General features: G+C 41.3%; 1 protein-coding gene and 1 long non-coding RNA gene across 2 annotated transcripts in view; one reads left to right on the top strand and one right to left on the bottom strand.

Moving 5' to 3' along the window:
- The first annotated feature begins 1,066 nt into the window (after positions 1–1,066).
- Positions 1,067–19,848, top strand: part of LOC135108180 (uncharacterized) — a 32,300-nt gene continuing 13,518 nt past the window's right edge. The window contains exon 1 of the long non-coding RNA XR_010272168.1: positions 1,067–1,306. This is a non-coding gene — a long non-coding RNA (uncharacterized LOC135108180). The remainder of the gene's footprint in view (positions 1,307–19,848) is intronic.
- LOC135108175 (uncharacterized) overlaps positions 11,173–19,848 on the bottom strand; it is a 28,903-nt gene continuing 20,227 nt past the window's right edge. Inside the window, exons 13-16 of the mRNA XM_064018946.1 lie at positions 19,269–19,435; positions 18,732–18,908; positions 17,332–17,389; positions 11,173–17,230 (exon numbers count right to left, since the gene is read on the bottom strand). Of these exons, the coding sequence (XP_063875016.1) occupies positions 11,313–17,230; positions 17,332–17,389; positions 18,732–18,908; positions 19,269–19,435 (6,320 nt within the window). The 3' untranslated portion in view covers positions 11,173–11,312. The remainder of the gene's footprint in view (positions 17,231–17,331; positions 17,390–18,731; positions 18,909–19,268; positions 19,436–19,848) is intronic.

Genomic DNA, 19,848 nt, shown 5'->3' with positions numbered 1-19,848 from the left:
ACTATCAGTCAGATTGAGTGCTACTTTGGCTTGTTATCAACAGGGAAAAAATATCTACACCGTACTTTGGCTTGTTATCTACAAATTTTTATTTTGGAATAATATATAGCGGAGAAAGTGTAATTAAAATATTAGAAAAAAAATATTCACTGCAGCACGTACAGTACATCGGCTAAAAATGCTAAATAGAGGTCAGGAGCTTCTTTTCTCATCATCTGCCAACACAAGTAGTCTCGGTGAGACTGAAATGCTCTTTGATGGATGCCTCACATTATTTTCAATATACGAATCTTCGCATCAAGCTAGGATCTTTCAGTTCCTTGAATATCCGATGCAGGGTTGCCAATTTTGGTACTAACGTACCATATTTGGTACTTTTTAACTCAAAAGTACGTTTGGTACGTCTTTCAGTAAATTTAGTACTAAACTGTTTCCGTAGGATTGTTCGAATCTCATATTAGAAAAAAAAAAATCCCAACTGACTGATTGTTCTATTTTTTTTTTTTTTTTTTTTTTTTTTACATAAAGCAGGCCTATATCTCGTTCATCAGCTTACTCTGGTAACATCAGGTGGAAGTAATAGATATGGTTGACTTTGTTAACAGCAGATGGAAAGCAGATTAGACGAGATATTGACTTCCATATTACCACCCTTTCCCCTACATGTTCATACGTGAAGCCACGTGCAGCTTGGAGATATTATTTTTTTTTTCTTTGCCACGCTCAAATGAAGCAGTTACTGATTCGTGATTAAAGAGATAATTAGCTCTTGTATTGCTCACATATAGTTTACAGTGGAATTTTTCATCTAACTTGGTTGGGGACATTCTTGGCTTCATTATGGGGTGGAGCTCTTAATTGTAGTTAAACCACGGGCTGGGATCAAATCGTCAATAATTACGGCTGCGCCAGCTATCCTGTCGTATCTGGCACGTATGTTTCCCCTTCATTAGAATCAAGTATTACTTATCATCAAGTTAACCAGTCAGTGTGTCGCGTCTATCGGTGGTGTTGGTACGCGTCTGTTTCAACTCCCAGCCTGACGTTTTTTTTTTTTTTTTTTTTTTTTTTTTTTTTTTTTTTTTTTTTTTTTTTTACCACGCCTACACAGTGGCTGCCAAGGCTTACCCATGAGTTAAACCTTCTTTAGTTGGTAATTAGGAAGGCGTGGGCTCTAGCAGTGGACACCCAAAGGCAGCAGTGGGTGAAAACAAGCAAAATAAAGAAAAGGTTGGCTGTGAGAAGGTGCTAGACAGCCAGCCATAGTGACGAGGAGGCAGGAAGGAAGATCACCACCACAGGGAAGGTAAGGTCAGGAAGTGTTAGAATAAATTTAGGTAACTTAACGTAACTTTTTAATGAATAACTGAACAATCCACGGTTTTAACTCATTTTAACGCATCTCGCCTAATCTCCAGCACAATATATCCCTGTGTCAGCCTCGTCTCGTTGCTAAAAACCGTAAAATTTAACTTAATGAAAATGTAAACAATCTGGGTCATCTCTATTTATCAGCCATTATCTATCTTATCTGTGAGTGTTTTAAACCAATACTGTCGCAAAGCGGAACCACATGACCAAACTTTAATATCCGCTCGTTAGATATACCTGCCATTACTTACTTTAAGTTTGGCGAGGGTTTAAATGAGTGAGAAGGGTTGGTCGTCCCCTCCACTGGCCCCCCACGGCCATCTTGGATAAGGCTCCCCAGCCCCCTCCAACTTCAATATTTTTTATTTCCTAAGTATTTTATTTCGGCTTGTAGCTAAGATTTTATGGTTTGTAAAAATATTTCGTTGATTTTTAAGTTATTTGAGCGCGTGTGTTGCGTGAAAAGTGGTGATTTTGGCGTTGTTTTTGTGTAAATAAGAGGGCCGTTTTCGGCGTATTTTTTTACGGTCCCAAAATTAAATTTTTTATTTCAGCCTGTACTAGGTTCTTATTGGTTTTAAAAAGTAGTTGGTGTTTTTTTAAGTGTGTTGCCGTCCCGCTCAGTGAAATGCGTGCGCCGTACACTTGTTTTTATTCGTTCTTTTATTCGTACACTTGTTTTTATTCTTGTTCTTTTATTCGTTGTTCTTGGTAAGTACAACTTTTCTTGTTGCAGATCACAATATAAAGTGTAGATTGCATACAAAAGTAGATTCATGGCACGTAGATCGGAATATAAAGTGTAGATCGCATACCAAATTAGATTAATGACATAGATGAGCCAAAGTAGTACCTGAGAGCTCTGTCATGAGAGTCGCAAATGCACTGAAGGAGGCGAGCATGTCTACTTTTGTCTATATATACATCTACCAAAGTCTTTGATTAAATTTATTTACTAAAAGACTACCTTATTTCATACGCACAAAACAAACAATCTCCACAAAAATAGCCAAAAAAAAGTCTTCTTTAACTTTGTATTCCCACTGAAGTTCTGATGAGGCAAGAATAATCGAACTCACAATTACAGCACACAGCACTTTTCTGCAATTGCTAATTAACAATAATAGGCCACAAGCTTTCCGTCACTCTTTTCTATGAGATTCCTGATAAGAGGCAAGACAGCAGTCAGAGTGATTAGACGTGTTTGTAAAGCCGCGTCCAACCAGGCCTCGCGGTGAATGGTTTGACTCCTGCAGCAACAATAGTTCTGTGTTGTGTTGTGTTGTATTCTCTCTCTCTCTCTCTCTCTCTCTCTCTCTCTCTCTCTCTCTCTCTCTCTCTCTCTCTCTCTCTCTCTCTCTCTCTCTCTCTCCCTGGATGTCAACAGTATGGAGCGGACTACTATCTAATCTGGGTTACTGCAACCTGCGCTCCCTCTCAAACGCGCACAAACTATGGAGCAGAGGTCATATTTGAACCTTCCCATTATGAATTACTGATGTATTATACGTGCCTATAACGAAGCAGACTACAAATACAAGACTATAGGAAATTATCTAAAGAACCAAAAGCTACGAAAACAATGATAGATTAAGCTCTGACAAAAGGTCTTCATGAGTGCAAAAAAAAATAAAATAAATAAAACGTTATGAAATCCACCCCTTGCATCATTTTGGCAGTCAGCTAATGATGCCCATCAAGGGCTTGTTCTTTTCTCATCATCTGCCAACACAAGTAGTCTCGGTGAGACTGAATTTGGTGTAATGTGAAATGCAGGATCTGAATTTGTTCTGGAGTAGAAAGGGAATGCACTCCACTTTTACTTATGGGAGTAGGTGAGGATAAATGCATGCCAGTTCCCAGTATTGTGTGGATCAAAGGCATTTAACCACAAGCCATCAGCTGAGGACAATATGCACAGTCGTGTTTTCTTATTCATGGCTTCTCTGATTTGTGACATCCACCAGATTGCTGTTCATCATCCTTGTCGAAATGGGACATTTCCTTGCTAGGAATCTTGAAAAGAGAAGGCCAAGAAAAAGACAACCCGTCTGTGTAGTGCGCTTCTAATGTCTCTCTCAACACTTCACAAAACCCGCACAACATCATGTTGTGCTACAGTTCACATCAGCTTCATGTGTTTACCCAAAATACAGAAATAAATATAACAATGTCCTTTTACCCCTAGAAATACTCACTTAAGACATTATAAATGGTACAATAAATGTCAATACCAAAGCTGAAGAAATGTTGGAACCTGAAAGGAAAACGGCGTCAGCTGATTCTATCTAAGGCCTAACTAAGCTAAACGGAAGCCAAATATACTAATGACTATATAATATTCGACATCCTCCCCACCATAAGGGGCGAAGCAACTTATCCAAACAAATACCTCGTACAATAAGTATCTAACATCATACCATATCATACCATAACCCAATAGTTCCCATAAACAAACACAACACATGACCTACCACCATACATAATAAATGTACAACTTATAATCTAATCTGTGAGGCCTTTTAACGAGCCGACCCCTTGAAGTATAAACAGCTACCTCCTCCTCCTCCTCCTCCTCCTCAGGATCACAATCTTGTACAGAGTCATCATTAGCTACACTTGAAGTTACATCATCTTGTACTGCCTGATCATGAAGTACTGGTTGAGGAGTTATCACATCAGTGTCTAAATGAGGATTTATCTCTAAATCATGCAGGGTTTGAATAGTCCGGTTGAAAATGCCTTTTCCTGTCTTAACATCAACACTGCGAATCACACCGTCTCTACCGGGATACACATTAACAATCACACCCATGGGCCACCGTTGTCTGGGTACATTGTCTCCTCTAATGAGTACAACACTACCAACATCCACTTTACATTTCTGGTTGAAACCTTTTACTACAGGGGGCAAATTAGCTATATAATCTTCTCTCCACACCTTCCAAAAATGTTCCAACCTCTGATTTCTTATATTCTTTCTAATGTACAAGTCTTCAGGGCTTATAATAGGGGATTCATCAACATCAGAAGGTGTACATGTGCTGTTCCTACCAAGAATAAAGTGTGATGGAGTTAGATAATGATCAAAATCTGGGTCATCACTCACAAAGGTCAATGGTCGAGAGTTAATGCACGACTCAATTTCTATAAGAATTGTTTCTAACTCAGACTGGCTTACATACTTAACTCCCAAAGACTTCCTTAAAGCTAGCTTGACTGAACCAATGAGCCTCTCAAACCACCCGCCCCACCATGGGGACCTTGGTACATTAAACTTCCACCTTGGGGCTAGATGACCAAACACCTTCTGTACTTCTGTGGAGGCTGCAACAAATGTTTTTGCATTGTCGGAATAGAAAACATTAGGAATCTCTCTACGAGCAACAAATCTCCTTATGGCCCGCATACAATCGACCAATGACATGGACTCTGTGAGTTCTAGATGTACAGCTCTAATAACAGCACAGGTAAAAAGTAACACATACAATTTTTTCCCTGGATGATCAGCACTAAATAAAGGGCCAGTGAAATCTAAACCTGTAACTGCAAACGGAGGTGCAGGGTTGACTCGCAGGTCAGGTAAAGGGGCAACAGGTTGACTGCAAGGACGGCTGTCGTGCCTCCGACAACTCAAACACTCTCTAACCACCGTCTTTGCCATTCTTCTTAACCCAATCACCCAAAAACTAGTTCTTAATGATGACACAATGCTGTTTACACCTGCATGCTTCATGAACTTATGTTGAAATTGTACTAACAACTTAGAAAAGTGACCCTTAGGAAGAATGATGGGATGTTTTGAGTTATAACCCAGACTAGAAAATTGTAATCTACCCTTGATTCTTAGAATACCCTCTTGATCAAGAAATGGGTTTAATTTGCTTAGCTTGGAATGCTTAGGAAGAGACCGCTCACTGGATATGGCTTTGATTTCATCTGGGAAGGCTTGTCTCTGCTCTACATAGATTAATTTTAATTCGGCAAACTCTAGTTCTTCAGTTGTAAATCTACAAGTTTCCAACTCACATCCCAACCTTTTACTTTTACAATTATTTATGAATCTCAAAACATACCCAACAATTCTTAGTGACTTAGCAAGATCATTATATCTCTCAAGGTCAAAAATGGGTGTCCTAGTCTGAACAGCTAAACATGCTAAATTATTCTCAAGTACAACATTCACAGTGTTAATGCTGGCAGTTAAAGCATCTCTTTCCTGGACTCTAAATGTGGGGTCAGACAAATACTTAGGACCGCTAAACCACAGATCATTTCCAAGAAGGCTCTCTGCTAGTAACCCTCGGGTTATCAAGTCGGCAGGATTTTCTGTCCCCTTGCAATGATACCAGTTACTTGGAGGTGTCAGGTGCTGAATCTCTCTAACTCTGTTGTTGACATATACATCCTTTAAACTTGGATCATTCCTTATCCATCCCAATGCAATAGTGGAATCAGTCCAACACGTCACTTGGGTCTTAATCTTAAGATACAGAGCCTTCTTCACAAACACCACCAATCTGGCACAAAGCAATGCTCCCAACAGTTCTAGCTTAGGCAGGGTTAATTTCTTGATTGGTGCCACTCTACTCTTGGATACAACCAATGAAGTGTTACATGCACTGTCAAGACATAGCCTTAGGTATACACACGCCCCATAACCTTTTTCCGAGGCATCCCCAAACCCATGAATCTCAATAAACTCAATACTTTTCCAAGGTACATGGGGAAAATAATGTCTACCTATAACTAATGGACTCAAATGTCTGGTACTCCTTACCCATTTTTCAAATCTTACTTCTAAATCTTGTGACAACTTGTCATCCCAGGACACACCTGACTTCCAAATATCTTGGAAAAGTATCTTAGCATACATGGTAAATGGGCTGATAAATCCACATGGATCAAAAATCTTAGCTATTAAACTTAATACTGTCCTCTTGGTACATGCTAATTCCAAAGGGAAATCCAGGTCTAGACCACAATAAGAAAAAACATCACTGTCCTTAGACCACTTCAAACCTAGTACACTGTTAACTTCATCGTCCTGTACACAGTGAACCTTGTCATTACATTTTGATGCAATTACTAAACTATTGGATACAAGCTTCTCAAGAGACATGTTGGCTTCAGACATAATGTTGTAGGCTGTGGTGTACTTCCTTACTGCCTCTACTTCACTATCAGCCCCACTGAACCAGTTGTCTACATACATGTCTCTCTGAAGATCCTGAATTACTTCACACTCAGAGTACTTACTCAAATGTGTCTTAATCGTAGCATTAAGAAGGAAAGGACTTGATGTATTGCCAAAAACAACTCTAGTAAACCTCATGTGTCTAACTCCACCTTCGGCTGGCATAAAAAATCTATGAACATTTCTATCTTGGCTCTGTACACTTATTTGCAAAAAAGCTTTAACAATATCAGCAGTAACTACATAGGGCCAGCGTCTGTATCTAATTAATATCTCTACTAGGTCTGGGTTGAGAGACGGACCCGTTGTCATACAGTCATTGAGAGAAATCCCGTTAGGACCCTTGGCAGACGCATCAAAGACTGGTCGTACCTTTGTGGTGCTGCTGCTGAGTCTGACAACTGGCCTGTGAGGCATGTAGTAAACAGGGCCAGGGTGTACAATTTCCTCTACCGGCACCTCTTCAATGATTCCTAAATGCTCATACTCGGCAAATACCTTCATGTACTCAGCCTTTAAGTCTTCGTCCTTATCCAACTTCACCAAAAGCTTATTTAATCTCTTCTTAGCTTGAACTTCATTACTCATCAAAGTATCCTTCTTAGGGTTGTCCTTCCACGGCAAGTGGACTTCATATCTACCATCTACAAACTTGATCTTATCACTATATTCTTGAACAATCTTATCTTTAACGTCTTCCTTACTTTCCTTGCTACTACTTATGCCAATAGTCTCCAAATCCCAAAAGTTAGACATATCAGCATCAGTGACTTTAGAGATGCACAAGAGTTGAGGTGACGAAGGTTTAAAGGTTGGCAGTAAAGGCACACCTGTAGTGTCAGAAAATTTACCAGTGTTTCCACTCAAGGTCCAGCCAAACACTGATTTCAGGGCAACTGTCAACCCCACTTGAACTGCATCACTAGGCGTTACTAGGCTCCAGTAGTAGTCCAGACCAATAAGGATATCTAAGTCTAAAGGAGAACTATGGTCAAAGTCATCTGCAAACTTTAAATGATTAAAGGCACTTAAAATGTGTTCTGGTACTACTGGCCTAATTAGCGGTTCACATATAATGGGAATGCCTGCCAACACAAGGGAAAACAAATCACCCTTATCATCTAAAAGCTTCAACTTGTATAGACTACTTTGTACACACTTGCTTGAGCTATGGCCACCAAAGGAACTATAAGGGACTTCTGTATTGGTGACCCATTCAGGTTTACATCTTCCTACAAACTTATTGGTAACATATGACCTATCACAGCCATTGTCAAACATCAGCCTTGCAGTAACAATATCCCCCTTATGGTTCACTACCTTTACCTTAGCTGTTTGTAACACAGTCTTGTTCCTGTAGTGGCCTGACAACATCGCAAGGGTTTGGGTGCCCGTCTGTTTACTCTCCTCTACTTCGGCCTTAGGGACCACACTCAACTTAACACCACACATGGTACTATTGTGGTCACCACGACACTTGGAACATTTGGCCTTACAACTTCTAGACTTATGACCACTATTTAAACATCTAAAACACACACCCAATTCCCTTATCTTGTCAAACCTCTGCTGCCCATCCAACACCAGAAACTTGTAGCACTTCTCAGACTTGTGGTTTCTCTTACTACAAAACACACAATCTGATCTTTCAGGCGGGGAAGTCACATGTAAAGCCGAGGCTGTGAACAATTTTTCCTTGTTTCCCTTATGTACTTCTTTACTATCCTTACTACCCTTCCTTCCTTCTAAACTCTTAACATTGCCCTTATACATTTCACTCCTTTCTATCACTTCAATCTCCCTTTGAAGCCAACTAAGAAGCCACTCAAGATCACTTTCATGTCCACTACAATCCCTTGACCAGTTTAACCTTAACTCTGTGGGCAGTCTGGAAACAATCATGGGGGTTAGTAGCACTTCACATTGCTTGCCTGTAACTCCTTGGGCTTCTAGACTCCTCGTGTGCTTGACCACCTCGTCCCGAAGTCTCCACAGCTGTAGGATGTAGGTCTTGCCTTGGTGGACCGGAACTTGTAGATCAAGGAGAGCCTGGACGTGGGCGTGGATGATGCACTCCGACTTGCCAAACCGTTGCTTCAGCAGGTCGACGACGGTCTTGTAGCTGGCGCAGGTGTGCGGCACTCCTTCCACCACGTCCCTAGCAGTGCCGTCTAGTAGTGACAGTAGATAGGTTAGCTTACTAATGGTGGGCAGCTCAGTGTCGTCTATGTGTGAGGAGAACTGTTCCCAAAAACTCTGCCACTGCTTCAGGTCACCGTCAAATCTAGGTAGTTCTAGCTTGGGAAGTTTTGCATGGAGAGGGGCTGTGGTACTTGAAGAATCCGACTTGTCCTTATCACCCTCAGCCAGTTTCTTAAGCTTGTCAGCACACAACAATCTCTTCTGCCTGGCTTGCTGTCTGACTGCATCTGCCTTGTCCAAGTACTCCTCTAGTGCCTCAGGACTTATCTCCAATTCTATCTCTGACTGCACTTCTTCTAACTTGTTAAGCCTCTTATCAAACTCTTCCAGAACTTCTACTAACTCACTGGAGGTTGCTGGGGGGCTCTTGGCTAGGAGTCCGTCCATCTTGACACACACTCTTGACAGCCATCCTTGACAAGCTGCTCGGGCCTTCTCTAACTTCTCCATCTTCTTCTAAAATGCAGGGCTGGAGACACTTAACTTGTTAATGTAGCAGTCCTTGGGGACTGTGTATCCCGGGTCTGGGCACCAAAATGTCGAAATGGGACATTTCCTTGCTAGGAATCTTGAAAAGAGAAGGCCAAGAAAAAGACAACCCGTCTGTGTAGTGCGCTTCTAATGTCTCTCTCAACACTTCACAAAACCCGCACAACATCATGTTGTGCTACAGTTCACATCAGCTTCATGTGTTTACCCAAAATACAGAAATAAATATAACAATGTCCTTTTACCCCTAGAAATACTCACTTAAGACATTATAAATGGTACAATAAATGTCAATACCAAAGCTGAAGAAATGTTGGAACCTGAAAGGAAAACGGCGTCAGCTGATTCTATCTAAGGCCTAACTAAGCTAAACGGAAGCCAAATATACTAATGACTATATAATATTCGACAATCCTCTCTCCTTAAAGATGAAAATGTCAAAACCTTTCAAGATCTAACTCCCCTCGTGATTTCTGGCATCTAGCCAAAAATATCTCCAATAACTTTGCTTCTTCTTCTTTCCCTCCTCTATTTCAACCAGATGGCACCACTGCTATCACATCTATTTCTAAAGCTGAACTCTTTGCTCAAACCTTTGCTAAAAACTCTACCTTGGACAATTCTGGGCTTGTTCCTCCCTCTCCTCCACCCTCTGACTACTTCATGCCACCTATTAAAATTCTTCACAATGATGTTTTCCATGCCCTCGCTGGCCTAAACCCTAAACATCTAAATCCTCAACATGAAGATTCTTAAACATCTATCACTTCACAACCTTCTATCTGATCGCCAGTATGGGTTCCATCAAGGCCGCTCTACTGGTGATCTTCTGGCTTTCCTTACTGAGTCTTGGTCATCCTCTTTTAGAGATTTTGGTGAAACTTTTGCTGTTGCCTTGGACATATCAAAAGCTTTTGATAGAGTCTGGCACAAAGCTTTGATTTCCAAACTACCCTCCTACGGTTTCTATCCTTCTCTCTAACTTCATCTCAAGTTTCCTTTCTGACCGTTCTATTGCTTCTGTGGTAGACGGTCACTGTTCTTCTCCTAAATCTATTAACAGTGGTGTTCCTCAGGGTTCTGTCCTGTCACCCACTCTCTTCTTATTATTCATTAATGATCTTCTAAACCAAACTTCTTGTCCTATCCACTCCTACGCTGATGATACCACCCTGCACTTTTCCACGTCTTTTCATAGACGTCCAACCCTTCAGGAGGTAATCATATCACGCAGGGAAGCCACAGAACGCCTGACTTCTTATCTTTCTAAAATTTCTGATTGGGGCAGAGCAAACTTGGTATTGTTCAATGCCTCAAAAACTCAATTCCTCCATCTATCAACTCAACACAACCTTCCAGACAACTATCCCCTCTTCTACACTGAACATCCTCGGTCTGTCCTTTACTTATAATCTGAACTGGAAACTTCACATCTCATCTCTAGCTAAAACAGCTTCTATGAAGTTAGGTGTTCTGAGACATCTCCGCCAGTTTTTCTCACCCCCCCAGCTGCTAACTCTTTACAAGCGCCTTATCCGTCCATGTATGGAGTATGCTTCACATGTCTGGGGGGTTCCACTCATAGTGCTCTTCTAGACAGGATGGAATCAAAAGCTTTTCGTCTCAACTCCTCTCCTCTAACTGACTGTACTCACTATTCTTGTCCCATGCTCATACACATTTTGGACTACTAATTAACCAGATTCTCAGAGGTGGTAAACCTATTAGACTACCTGGAAAAAAAAAACATGAATCTTTGAAACACAAGTGAAAAACCATTTTCACTTGTCTCTAAATACAGAATATTAGAGATTGACAAATTTCAGAATGTAGGCATTCAACATAGGTAGAACACTGATAACCAGTCAATTGTTACAGCAAGCTTTACTTTAAGGGCCAATGTAAAGATCTAATGTAAGTGGATTTTTTTATTTAATTCTTTACATAACATTAAAACTGAATACTTACATCCACAATTTTCTATATATTTATTTACAGAGAATGCTACAATTACATTAAGCAATCACACCATATGGTTACATATAGGCTATAGCTACTGAGACTTTGCCTTGTTCTGCAACTTCTTGATGTAACTCACAATACTGCCTGGACCTACTACGCTCACCGACTCTTTATCCTCCTCTCCACTGGCAACCTCTTTCAAATCTTGATCTGCAGTGTTGCTGGAATCTGCTGGAACACCTTTGGAAGTCCCACTGGAAGCCTCTGCAGCTGCTAGGTGTTCATAGTCCTGTTGTTCCTGTCCTTCGCTGTCTGCTTCCCCTTGATTGCTTCGTACGTCATACTGGTGACGGTGATGGTCATAACCTTGGTTGTGGTGGTTGTCTGAGTGGTGGTATGGGCCATAGTGGTCGTTGTCGTACTCTACATGGTGGTAGTCTTTGTACTCGCTGCTCTTGTGGTAATTTTTCTCATGGTGCGCTGAGCTGCTATGACTGTACTTATCTCCCTGTTTGTAGTACTTTGATTCTCTGTAGTCATACTTACTGTGGGTGTATTTGCTGCCATGGCTGTACCCACCTCCATTATAGTCCCCATGTGCATAGTCCACACCACTCTTACTGCCATATCCATACCCACTGTAGTCACCATAATAGTCACCATAATAGTCATTGTAGTATTTTTCATCGTAACCGTAATGATCATCATTGTACTTTCCATCATAATCGTAGTAGTCATTGTAGCCACCACCACCATAGTTCTTCCTGTCATAGTATCCATCTTGGTAGTCTAGTCCATAGTCATCATAGTATCTGTTCCCACCATAGTAGTGTTCATTATAGTCACTGTCCCTGTAGTATGGTCTGTCATGGTCATAGTACTTCCCATAGTCAAAGTTATAGTACTTGCCATCTCCAATGTAGTCATAGTAATGGCCATTTTTGTGGTAGCTATAGTAATTGCCTCCTTTGAAGAATTTTCCATCATTGTAGTCAATGTTATAGTACTCTCCATCTTTGTAATATCTCCCATGTTCATCCATATCATAATACTTGCCATTCTTATAGTACTTCCCATTGATATAGTCCACATCATGGTACCTACCAGCATAATAGTATTGGCCATACCTATTTAGGCTATAATACTTTCCATCTACATAGTACTTCCCATCATCAAAATCTATATCATAGTACTTTCCACCTTTATAGTACTTCCCATCACTGTAAGTGTAGTACTTTCCATCATGGTAGTACTTCACAGGAGCAGACTCGTACTCTCCAAAGTCATAGTCATGATACTTTCCACTTTCATGGTACTTCCCTCCATGGTCACTATACTTTGTATCACGATAGATGTCATAGTAGTCTCCATCACTATAGTACTTTCCATGGTGGTAATCTATATCATAGTATTTCCCATCTTTATAGTACCTTCCATGCTCATTCAGGTCATAGTACTTCCCACCCTTATAGTACTTGCCATGCCTGTAGTCCATGTCATAGTACTTTCCATCCTTATAGTACTGACCTTTGTTGTTAAAGCTGTAATATTTGCCATCATAGTAGTATTTTCCATCATTGTAATCAATATCATAGTACTTCCCATCCTTATAGTATCTTCCATCTACATAATCATAGTACTTTCCATCACTGTAGTACTTCCCATGCTTGTAGTCTACATCATAGTACTTCCCATCTTTGTAGTACTTGCCATGTTCATCAAAATCATAATACTTTCCATCCTTATAGTACTGTCCATGTTTGTAGTCCATGTCATAGTACTTTCCATCTTTATAGTACTGTCCATATTCAATAATGGAGTAGTAATTCCCATCATAGTAGTACTTTCCATCTTTGTAGTCTATATCATAGTATTTATCATGATTGTAGTCATAGTACCTTAAGTGATGGCTGTACTCATTGTACTTTCCATGGTCATAACCATCATAGTACCTCCCATGGTCATATCCCCCTTCATAATACTTGCTGTTGTGGTAACGATCAAAGTACTTGCCATGGTCATAACCTCCATCATGGTACTTCCCATAGTTGTAACCACCTTCATAGTACTTGCTGTGATCATACTTTCCATAGCCATAGTCGTAGTCATGGTACTTTTCACCATTGTCATAGTAATTGCTGTCAGGATAGACGTCATAGTAGTCTCCATCACTATAGTACTTTCCATGGTGGTAATCTATATCATAGTACTTCCCATCTTTGTAGTACCTTCCATGCTCATTCAGGTCATAGTACTTCCCACCCTTATAGTACTTGCCATGCCTGTAGTCCATGTCATAGTACTTTCCATCCTTATAGTACTGACTTTTGCTGTTCAAGCTGTAGTACTTGCCATCATAGTAGTATTTTCCGTCATTGTAATCAATATCATAGTACTTCCCGTTCTTATAATATCTTCCATCTACGTAATCATAGTACTTTCCATCACAGTAATACTTCCCATGCTTGTAGTCTACATCATAGTACTTCCCATCTTTGTAGTACTTGCCATGTTCATCAAAATCATAGTACTTTCCATCCTTATAGTACTGTCCATGTTTGTAGTCCATGTCATAGTACTTTCCATCTTTATAGTACTGCCCATATTCATTAATGGAGTAATAATTTTCATTGTAGTAGTACTTTCCATCATTGCCATCTATATCATAGTACTTATCATGGTTGTAGTCATAGTACCTTGAGTGATGGCGGTACTCCTTGTACTTCGCGTGGTCATAACCATCATAATCCCTCCTGTGGTTGTATCCTCCATCATAGTACTTCCTGTGGTCATAACCTCCATCATAGTACTTGCTGTGGTCATACTCTCCATAGCCATGGTCACGGTAACTGCTGTCAGGATAGACGTCATAGTAGTCTCCATCACTATAGTACTTTCCATGGTGGTAATCTATATCATAGTACTTCCCATCTTTGTAGTACCTTCCATGCTCATTCAGGTCATAGTACTTCCCACCCTTATAGTACTTGCCGTGCCTGTAGTCTATGTCATAGTACTTTCCATCCTTATAGTACTGCCCTTTACTGTTAAAACTGTAGTACTTGCCATTATAGTAGTATTTTCCATCATTGTAATCAATATCATAGTACTTCCCATCCTTATAGTATCTTCCATCTACATAATCATAGTACTTTCCATCACTGTAGTACTTCCCATGCTTGTAGTCTACATCATAGTACTTCCCATCTTTGTAGTACTTCCCATGTTCATCAAAATCATAGTACTTTCCATCTTTATAGTACTGTCCATGTTTGTAGTCCATGTCATAGTACTTTCCATCTTTATAGTACTGTCCATATTCATTAATGGAGTAGTAATTCCCATCATAATAGTACTTTCCATCACTGTAGTTTATGTCATAATACTTGTCATGGTTATAGTCATAGTATCTCGAGTGATGGCTATAACTATCATAGTACTTGCCGTGGTCATATCCTCCATCATAGTACTTCCCATGGTTGTAGCCATAGTAGTCTCCATAGTACTTTCCATCCCTAAAAGCATAGTACTTTCCATCCATATAGTACTTTCCCTCATTGTGATCTACATCATAGTAATTTCCATCTTCATAGTACTTTCCCTCCTTGTAATTATAGTACTTTCCATTCTTGTAGTACTTTCCACTATTGTAATCAATGTCATGATACTTGCCATCCTTGTAGTACCTTCCAGTATCATCTAGATCATAGTATTCCCCACCTTTGTAGTACTTTCCATGTTTGTAGTTTATATCATAATACTTTCCATTCTTATAGTATTTACCATCCTGTAAATCATAGTACTTGCCATCTTCATAGTACTTTCCCTCATTGTTGTCAATATTATAGTACTTTCCATCCTTGTAGTACTTTCCTTGCCTGTCTATGTCATAGTACCTCCCATTCATGTAGTACTTCCCATTATTGTAATCAATGTCATAGGACTGTCCATCTTTGTAATACTTTCCATCCCTGTGGTCATAGTACTCCCCATCCTTATAGTACTTCCCCTGGTCACTTGAGTACTCCTTGTAGTTGGATTCATGTTTGTAGCTATACTTATGTTGATAGGTGCTGCTGTACTTGTGCGATTGTTGGTAGGAGGTGCCATGGCCGTGCTTGTTTTCTCTCAAGTCGCCACTGTCATAATGGTCGCCACGCTTGTAGTCATCATCATACTTATCACGCTTGTACTCGTGCCTGTCAACATACTTGCTGTCCGGCTTATGGTCTCTGTCATCGTACCTGTCACCACTCTTGTAGTCTTCACTGCTCTTATAGTCTTCGTCGTACCTGTCACCGCGCTTGTAGTCTTCGTCGTACCCGTCACCGCGCTTATGGTCTTCGTCGTACCCGTCACCGCGCTTATGGTCTTCGTCGTACCTGTCACCGCGCTTATAGTCTTCGTCGTACCTGTCACCGCTCTTATGGTCTTCGTCGTACCCGTCACCGCGCTTATGGTCTTCGTCGTACCCGTCACCGCGCTTATGGTCTTCGTCGTACCTGTCACCGCGCTTATGGTCTTCGTCGTACCCGTCACCGCGCTTATGGTCTTCGTCGTACCTGTCACCGCGCTTATGGTCTTCGTCGTACCTGTCACCGCGCTTATAGTCTTCGTCGTACCTGTCACCGCGCTTGTAGTCTTCGTCGTACCTGTCACCGCGCTTGTAGTCTTCGTCGTACCTGTCACCGCGCTTGTAGTCTTCGTCGTACCTGTCACCGCGCTTGTGGTCTTCGTCGTACCTGTCACCGCGCTTGTGGTCTTTGTCGTACCTGTCACCGCGCTTATAGTCTTTGTCGTACCTGTCACCGCGCTTGTAGTCTTCGTCGTACCTGTCACCGCGCTTGTAGTCTTCGTCGTACCTGTCACCGCGCTTGTAGTCTTCGTCGTACCTGTCACCGCGCTTGTAGTCTTCGTCGTACCTGTCACCGCGCTTGTAGTCTTCGTCGTACCTGTCACCGCGCTTGTAGTCTTCGTCGTACCTGTCACCGCGCTTGTGGTCTTCGTCGTACCTGTCACCGCGCTTGTGGTCTTCGTCGTACCTGTCACCGCGCTTATGGTCTTCGTCGTACCTGTCACCTCGCTTATGGTCTTCGTCATACCTGTCACCGCGCTTATAGTCTTCGTCGTACCTGTCACCGCGCTTATAGTCACGGTCATACTTGGTCTTTTCTTCCTTGGTGGCATATCCATCTCTGTGTACATCGCCACGTTTGTTGTGACTGCTGCTCTGGTCATAACGATCCTCACGCTTGTAATATTCCCGGTCACCACGCTGGTCATAGTTCCCGTACGTGCCCTGGCGGTCTGGGGAGCTCCCGTGTGTGGAAGGTTTGCTGGGCACCCCTGTCAAGTAGGGATCAACATTGTGCACTGCCACATTAGCCTGGTGGTACTGGCTGCCACCTTGCTTGTAGATCTGCTGTGAGCTGTGCCCTGATGATTCACTCTTGTGCCCAGATGAAGACTGGCCACTAGAATGGGAAGAGGCACCATAAGCAGAACCAGACTGAGATGAAGTACCATAAGAAGTGCCACCGGTATGTGTTGTGGCACTGTAACCGCCAGACTGTGAAGCTGCGCCATACGAGGTACCACCACCATGTGATGTGGCACCATACGAAGAGCCAGTTTGAGCTGCAGCATTGTAGGAAGAGCCAGACTGGGATGATGTAGCATACAAGACACTACCAGATTGTGATGCGGTACTGAAGGAAGAGCCAGTCTGGGATGATGTACCATAAGAAGTGCCACTGGAATGGGAAGAGCCAGACTGGGATGCTGCACTGTAGGAAGCAGCAGACTGGGCTGTGGTATCCCCTGCTGTGTGGCTGTAGCTGGTTCCTTGGCCGAAGGTGCCAGCGTGTGAAGTCTGGGCTGTGCCGAGATGCAGCTTGCCATTCTCCAAAGTGGCGCCAATAGTCCCCAAAATAAAGTCCAGGAAGAATGCAACATCAACATAGGCTGTGGGTTTGCCATGCTCACAGCCAATGTCCCATGACACCAAGCCTGCCAGACAACAACCCATCAGCTAGTGTCAAAATGTTATACTTTTTTAATTTAGTCATCTGTTTACACTTCCACATTGCAGAATGTGCACAAACACTCACCCTTTAAGATGTATTGGCCAGAAGCAGCTCGACACACCAGGCCACTGCCACCATCACCCTGAACAATCGTCACCAAGTCATCATCAAAGGGAGAGAAAACCCACAAGGCACATTACCTCTCTCCCACCATATCCAACCATCAACATCAATGATGTCAAATACAAGCTGCTTCCCTCTATCTATCCCTGTATACTTTCCCATCATGCACCTCACTTCAATTCATGGCAAATTGGCAAATTAAATGATACCTATACAAAAATTTCCTCATCAGGTTTTATCAAAAATTATTCAGTGAATGCACTGATATGCAATATTGCCTCCACCATCCCAGATGAAGGTCCCTATTCAGTTATAAATCTAACATTGTCATGAATAGGCGTTATATTTATACACAAATAGGTCACAGCATAATAAAATTATGTCCATGACAAAAATCATGAGTGGCAGAAAATATGCAAAAGCTATTCCCTTCCTTAACATTTCAACCAATTAATTCACGTCCCAGTTAACATTCATGGTGTTGCTTCACAACTTGGAGAACGGATAAATGAATGCTATCCCATTCTAGTTCCTTATTCTTTCCATTGGTGATCTTGGAAGCACTGTACAATCTTCAAACATTATTACATTGTTATGGTATATTACAATATTATTAATTTAATCATCAGTTATTTGTACCACAGCAGCTGGGTCATGTGGGAACACTTCATCAGATGCTTATGGCAACAGTGAAAATGGTTAGAATTATAAAGTTTACATATCATACAATACAACTGTACTGCTTTGAGAGTACCAGAAGTTTTCAAAAGATGCAGTTTGTTACCTTCCAATATAAGAGCCTGAAAATTGTGTCACCAGGTGAATTCAAGTAGATGCAACACTGCTACAAGTTACATTATGCAAGGCAAAAATCACGATAGAAATAATCTATATAAAAGGTGAACAACAGCGATGGAACAGCTCCAAGTGAAAACCATGGAAGAAGGCAGTGCCTATCCACACCCTGAAAGTGCCGATATTGTTGTTCAGCAAATGCTCTGTTAATAGTTGACACTTACCGCACATCCAAGCTTTAAAAGTCATCTCCATGGCAACCATGTCAAAGTTAAATGTTTTGAGAAGGCAGTGTCACCTCTACATCAGTAAATTTTGCTTGAAAACATCAGTACACTATCTGACAGGAACAAGTGTCTTAACACACCACTTCATTTTCCTGCACAGTAGTTAAGAATGCATTCATAACATAATGGATTAGATGTGCAGTAAGCAGTAATAATATTAAAGGCAATATTAAAGGTACGTGTCCCATATCATGGATAATAAGAGTACATCAGTACTTGATCACCACTATCTGTACACTGGCTTTCTTCAGTAGTTTTGCAATGTGTGGTGGTACTCACGTGACAGGTGTCTTGTGTAACGGTGCCCTTGGAACACAGCACACCAGGATTCAGTCTGAAGAAGGATCCCAGTTTCTTAACCTTCCTCAGATTTCGTTGGCATGTGGCACGATCAATGGCCAGGAAGGGAAGATGCCGCAGCTTAGGACTGAAGTGGTCGTACCGGACTTTGCCACCCTGCACATAACAAAAACATTCAAGCAACTCAAGACATTAAATGTTATAATCTAATTTTCATTTTTAAAACCTAAAAGTCAATATTCTTATCCTCAACACAGAAAATGCACTCTGTACTCTAAATGTTACTATTTCACAGCAAGCAATTTAGTAGCAAGACAACCAATAGCTAATAATGGTACCACAGAAGCAATTATTTCACTCGAGGCCCACATCCCTGCATCAATAAAGTGATCCAATACATGATGATGCCCTATCTCTATCACAGAACACTTCCTTTACTTCTTGGAGACTGGAGTAAAAACCTAAGGATACTTCATAAGCATATTTTATAAGCCCATAAAAACCACCTTCACTCACCTCCCCTGAGGACACAAACCCCCAACTGGGAACAAAGCACTCAAGGCCAGGATCTGGATAAGGAGCTTCTCCAGGGAGACATGCCCGTGCCACATTGGGCAGGACAAGCACAGCCACCCGGAGCTGCACCACACAAACATCTGCTCGCAGTGTTGTGCGGCTGTAGTCTGCAGGGTAATATTATACCAAACAGTAATTCATTGGTCTCACAGTATTGTACATTTTAATACAAACTAATTTTGTCCTGTTTATGATATTCTGGCTCTGTATACTCAATGTATTGAAACTTTGACCTAACAATTACCTAACATTAATTACCACAAAGCACGTGCAGATAATTTCTTTTTAATCATGTTATCGGTAAACCTGTAAAGCATCTACATGCATTAGTGGCATTCCAAAATGTGGTACAGTTTTACTCAGTTTCTGAAGTCGTGATTCTGTCACTAACTTGTGTACTTCATCCTTGTGTACTTTACCTTTACAAGTAGTTAAAGCCCAATAACCTATTATATTATGCTACCGGCATCTGCCACTGCAGCTTTGAATTTACACAAATGCACCAAATGATCAACCGGGA

This window comes from Scylla paramamosain, chromosome 16 (assembly GCF_035594125.1).
Source record: "Scylla paramamosain isolate STU-SP2022 chromosome 16, ASM3559412v1, whole genome shotgun sequence".
Classification (NCBI taxonomy): domain Eukaryota; kingdom Metazoa; phylum Arthropoda; class Malacostraca; order Decapoda; family Portunidae; genus Scylla; species Scylla paramamosain.
Note: the sequence above shows the minus strand (reverse complement) of the source record. Positions and strands in the feature narration are given on the sequence as shown.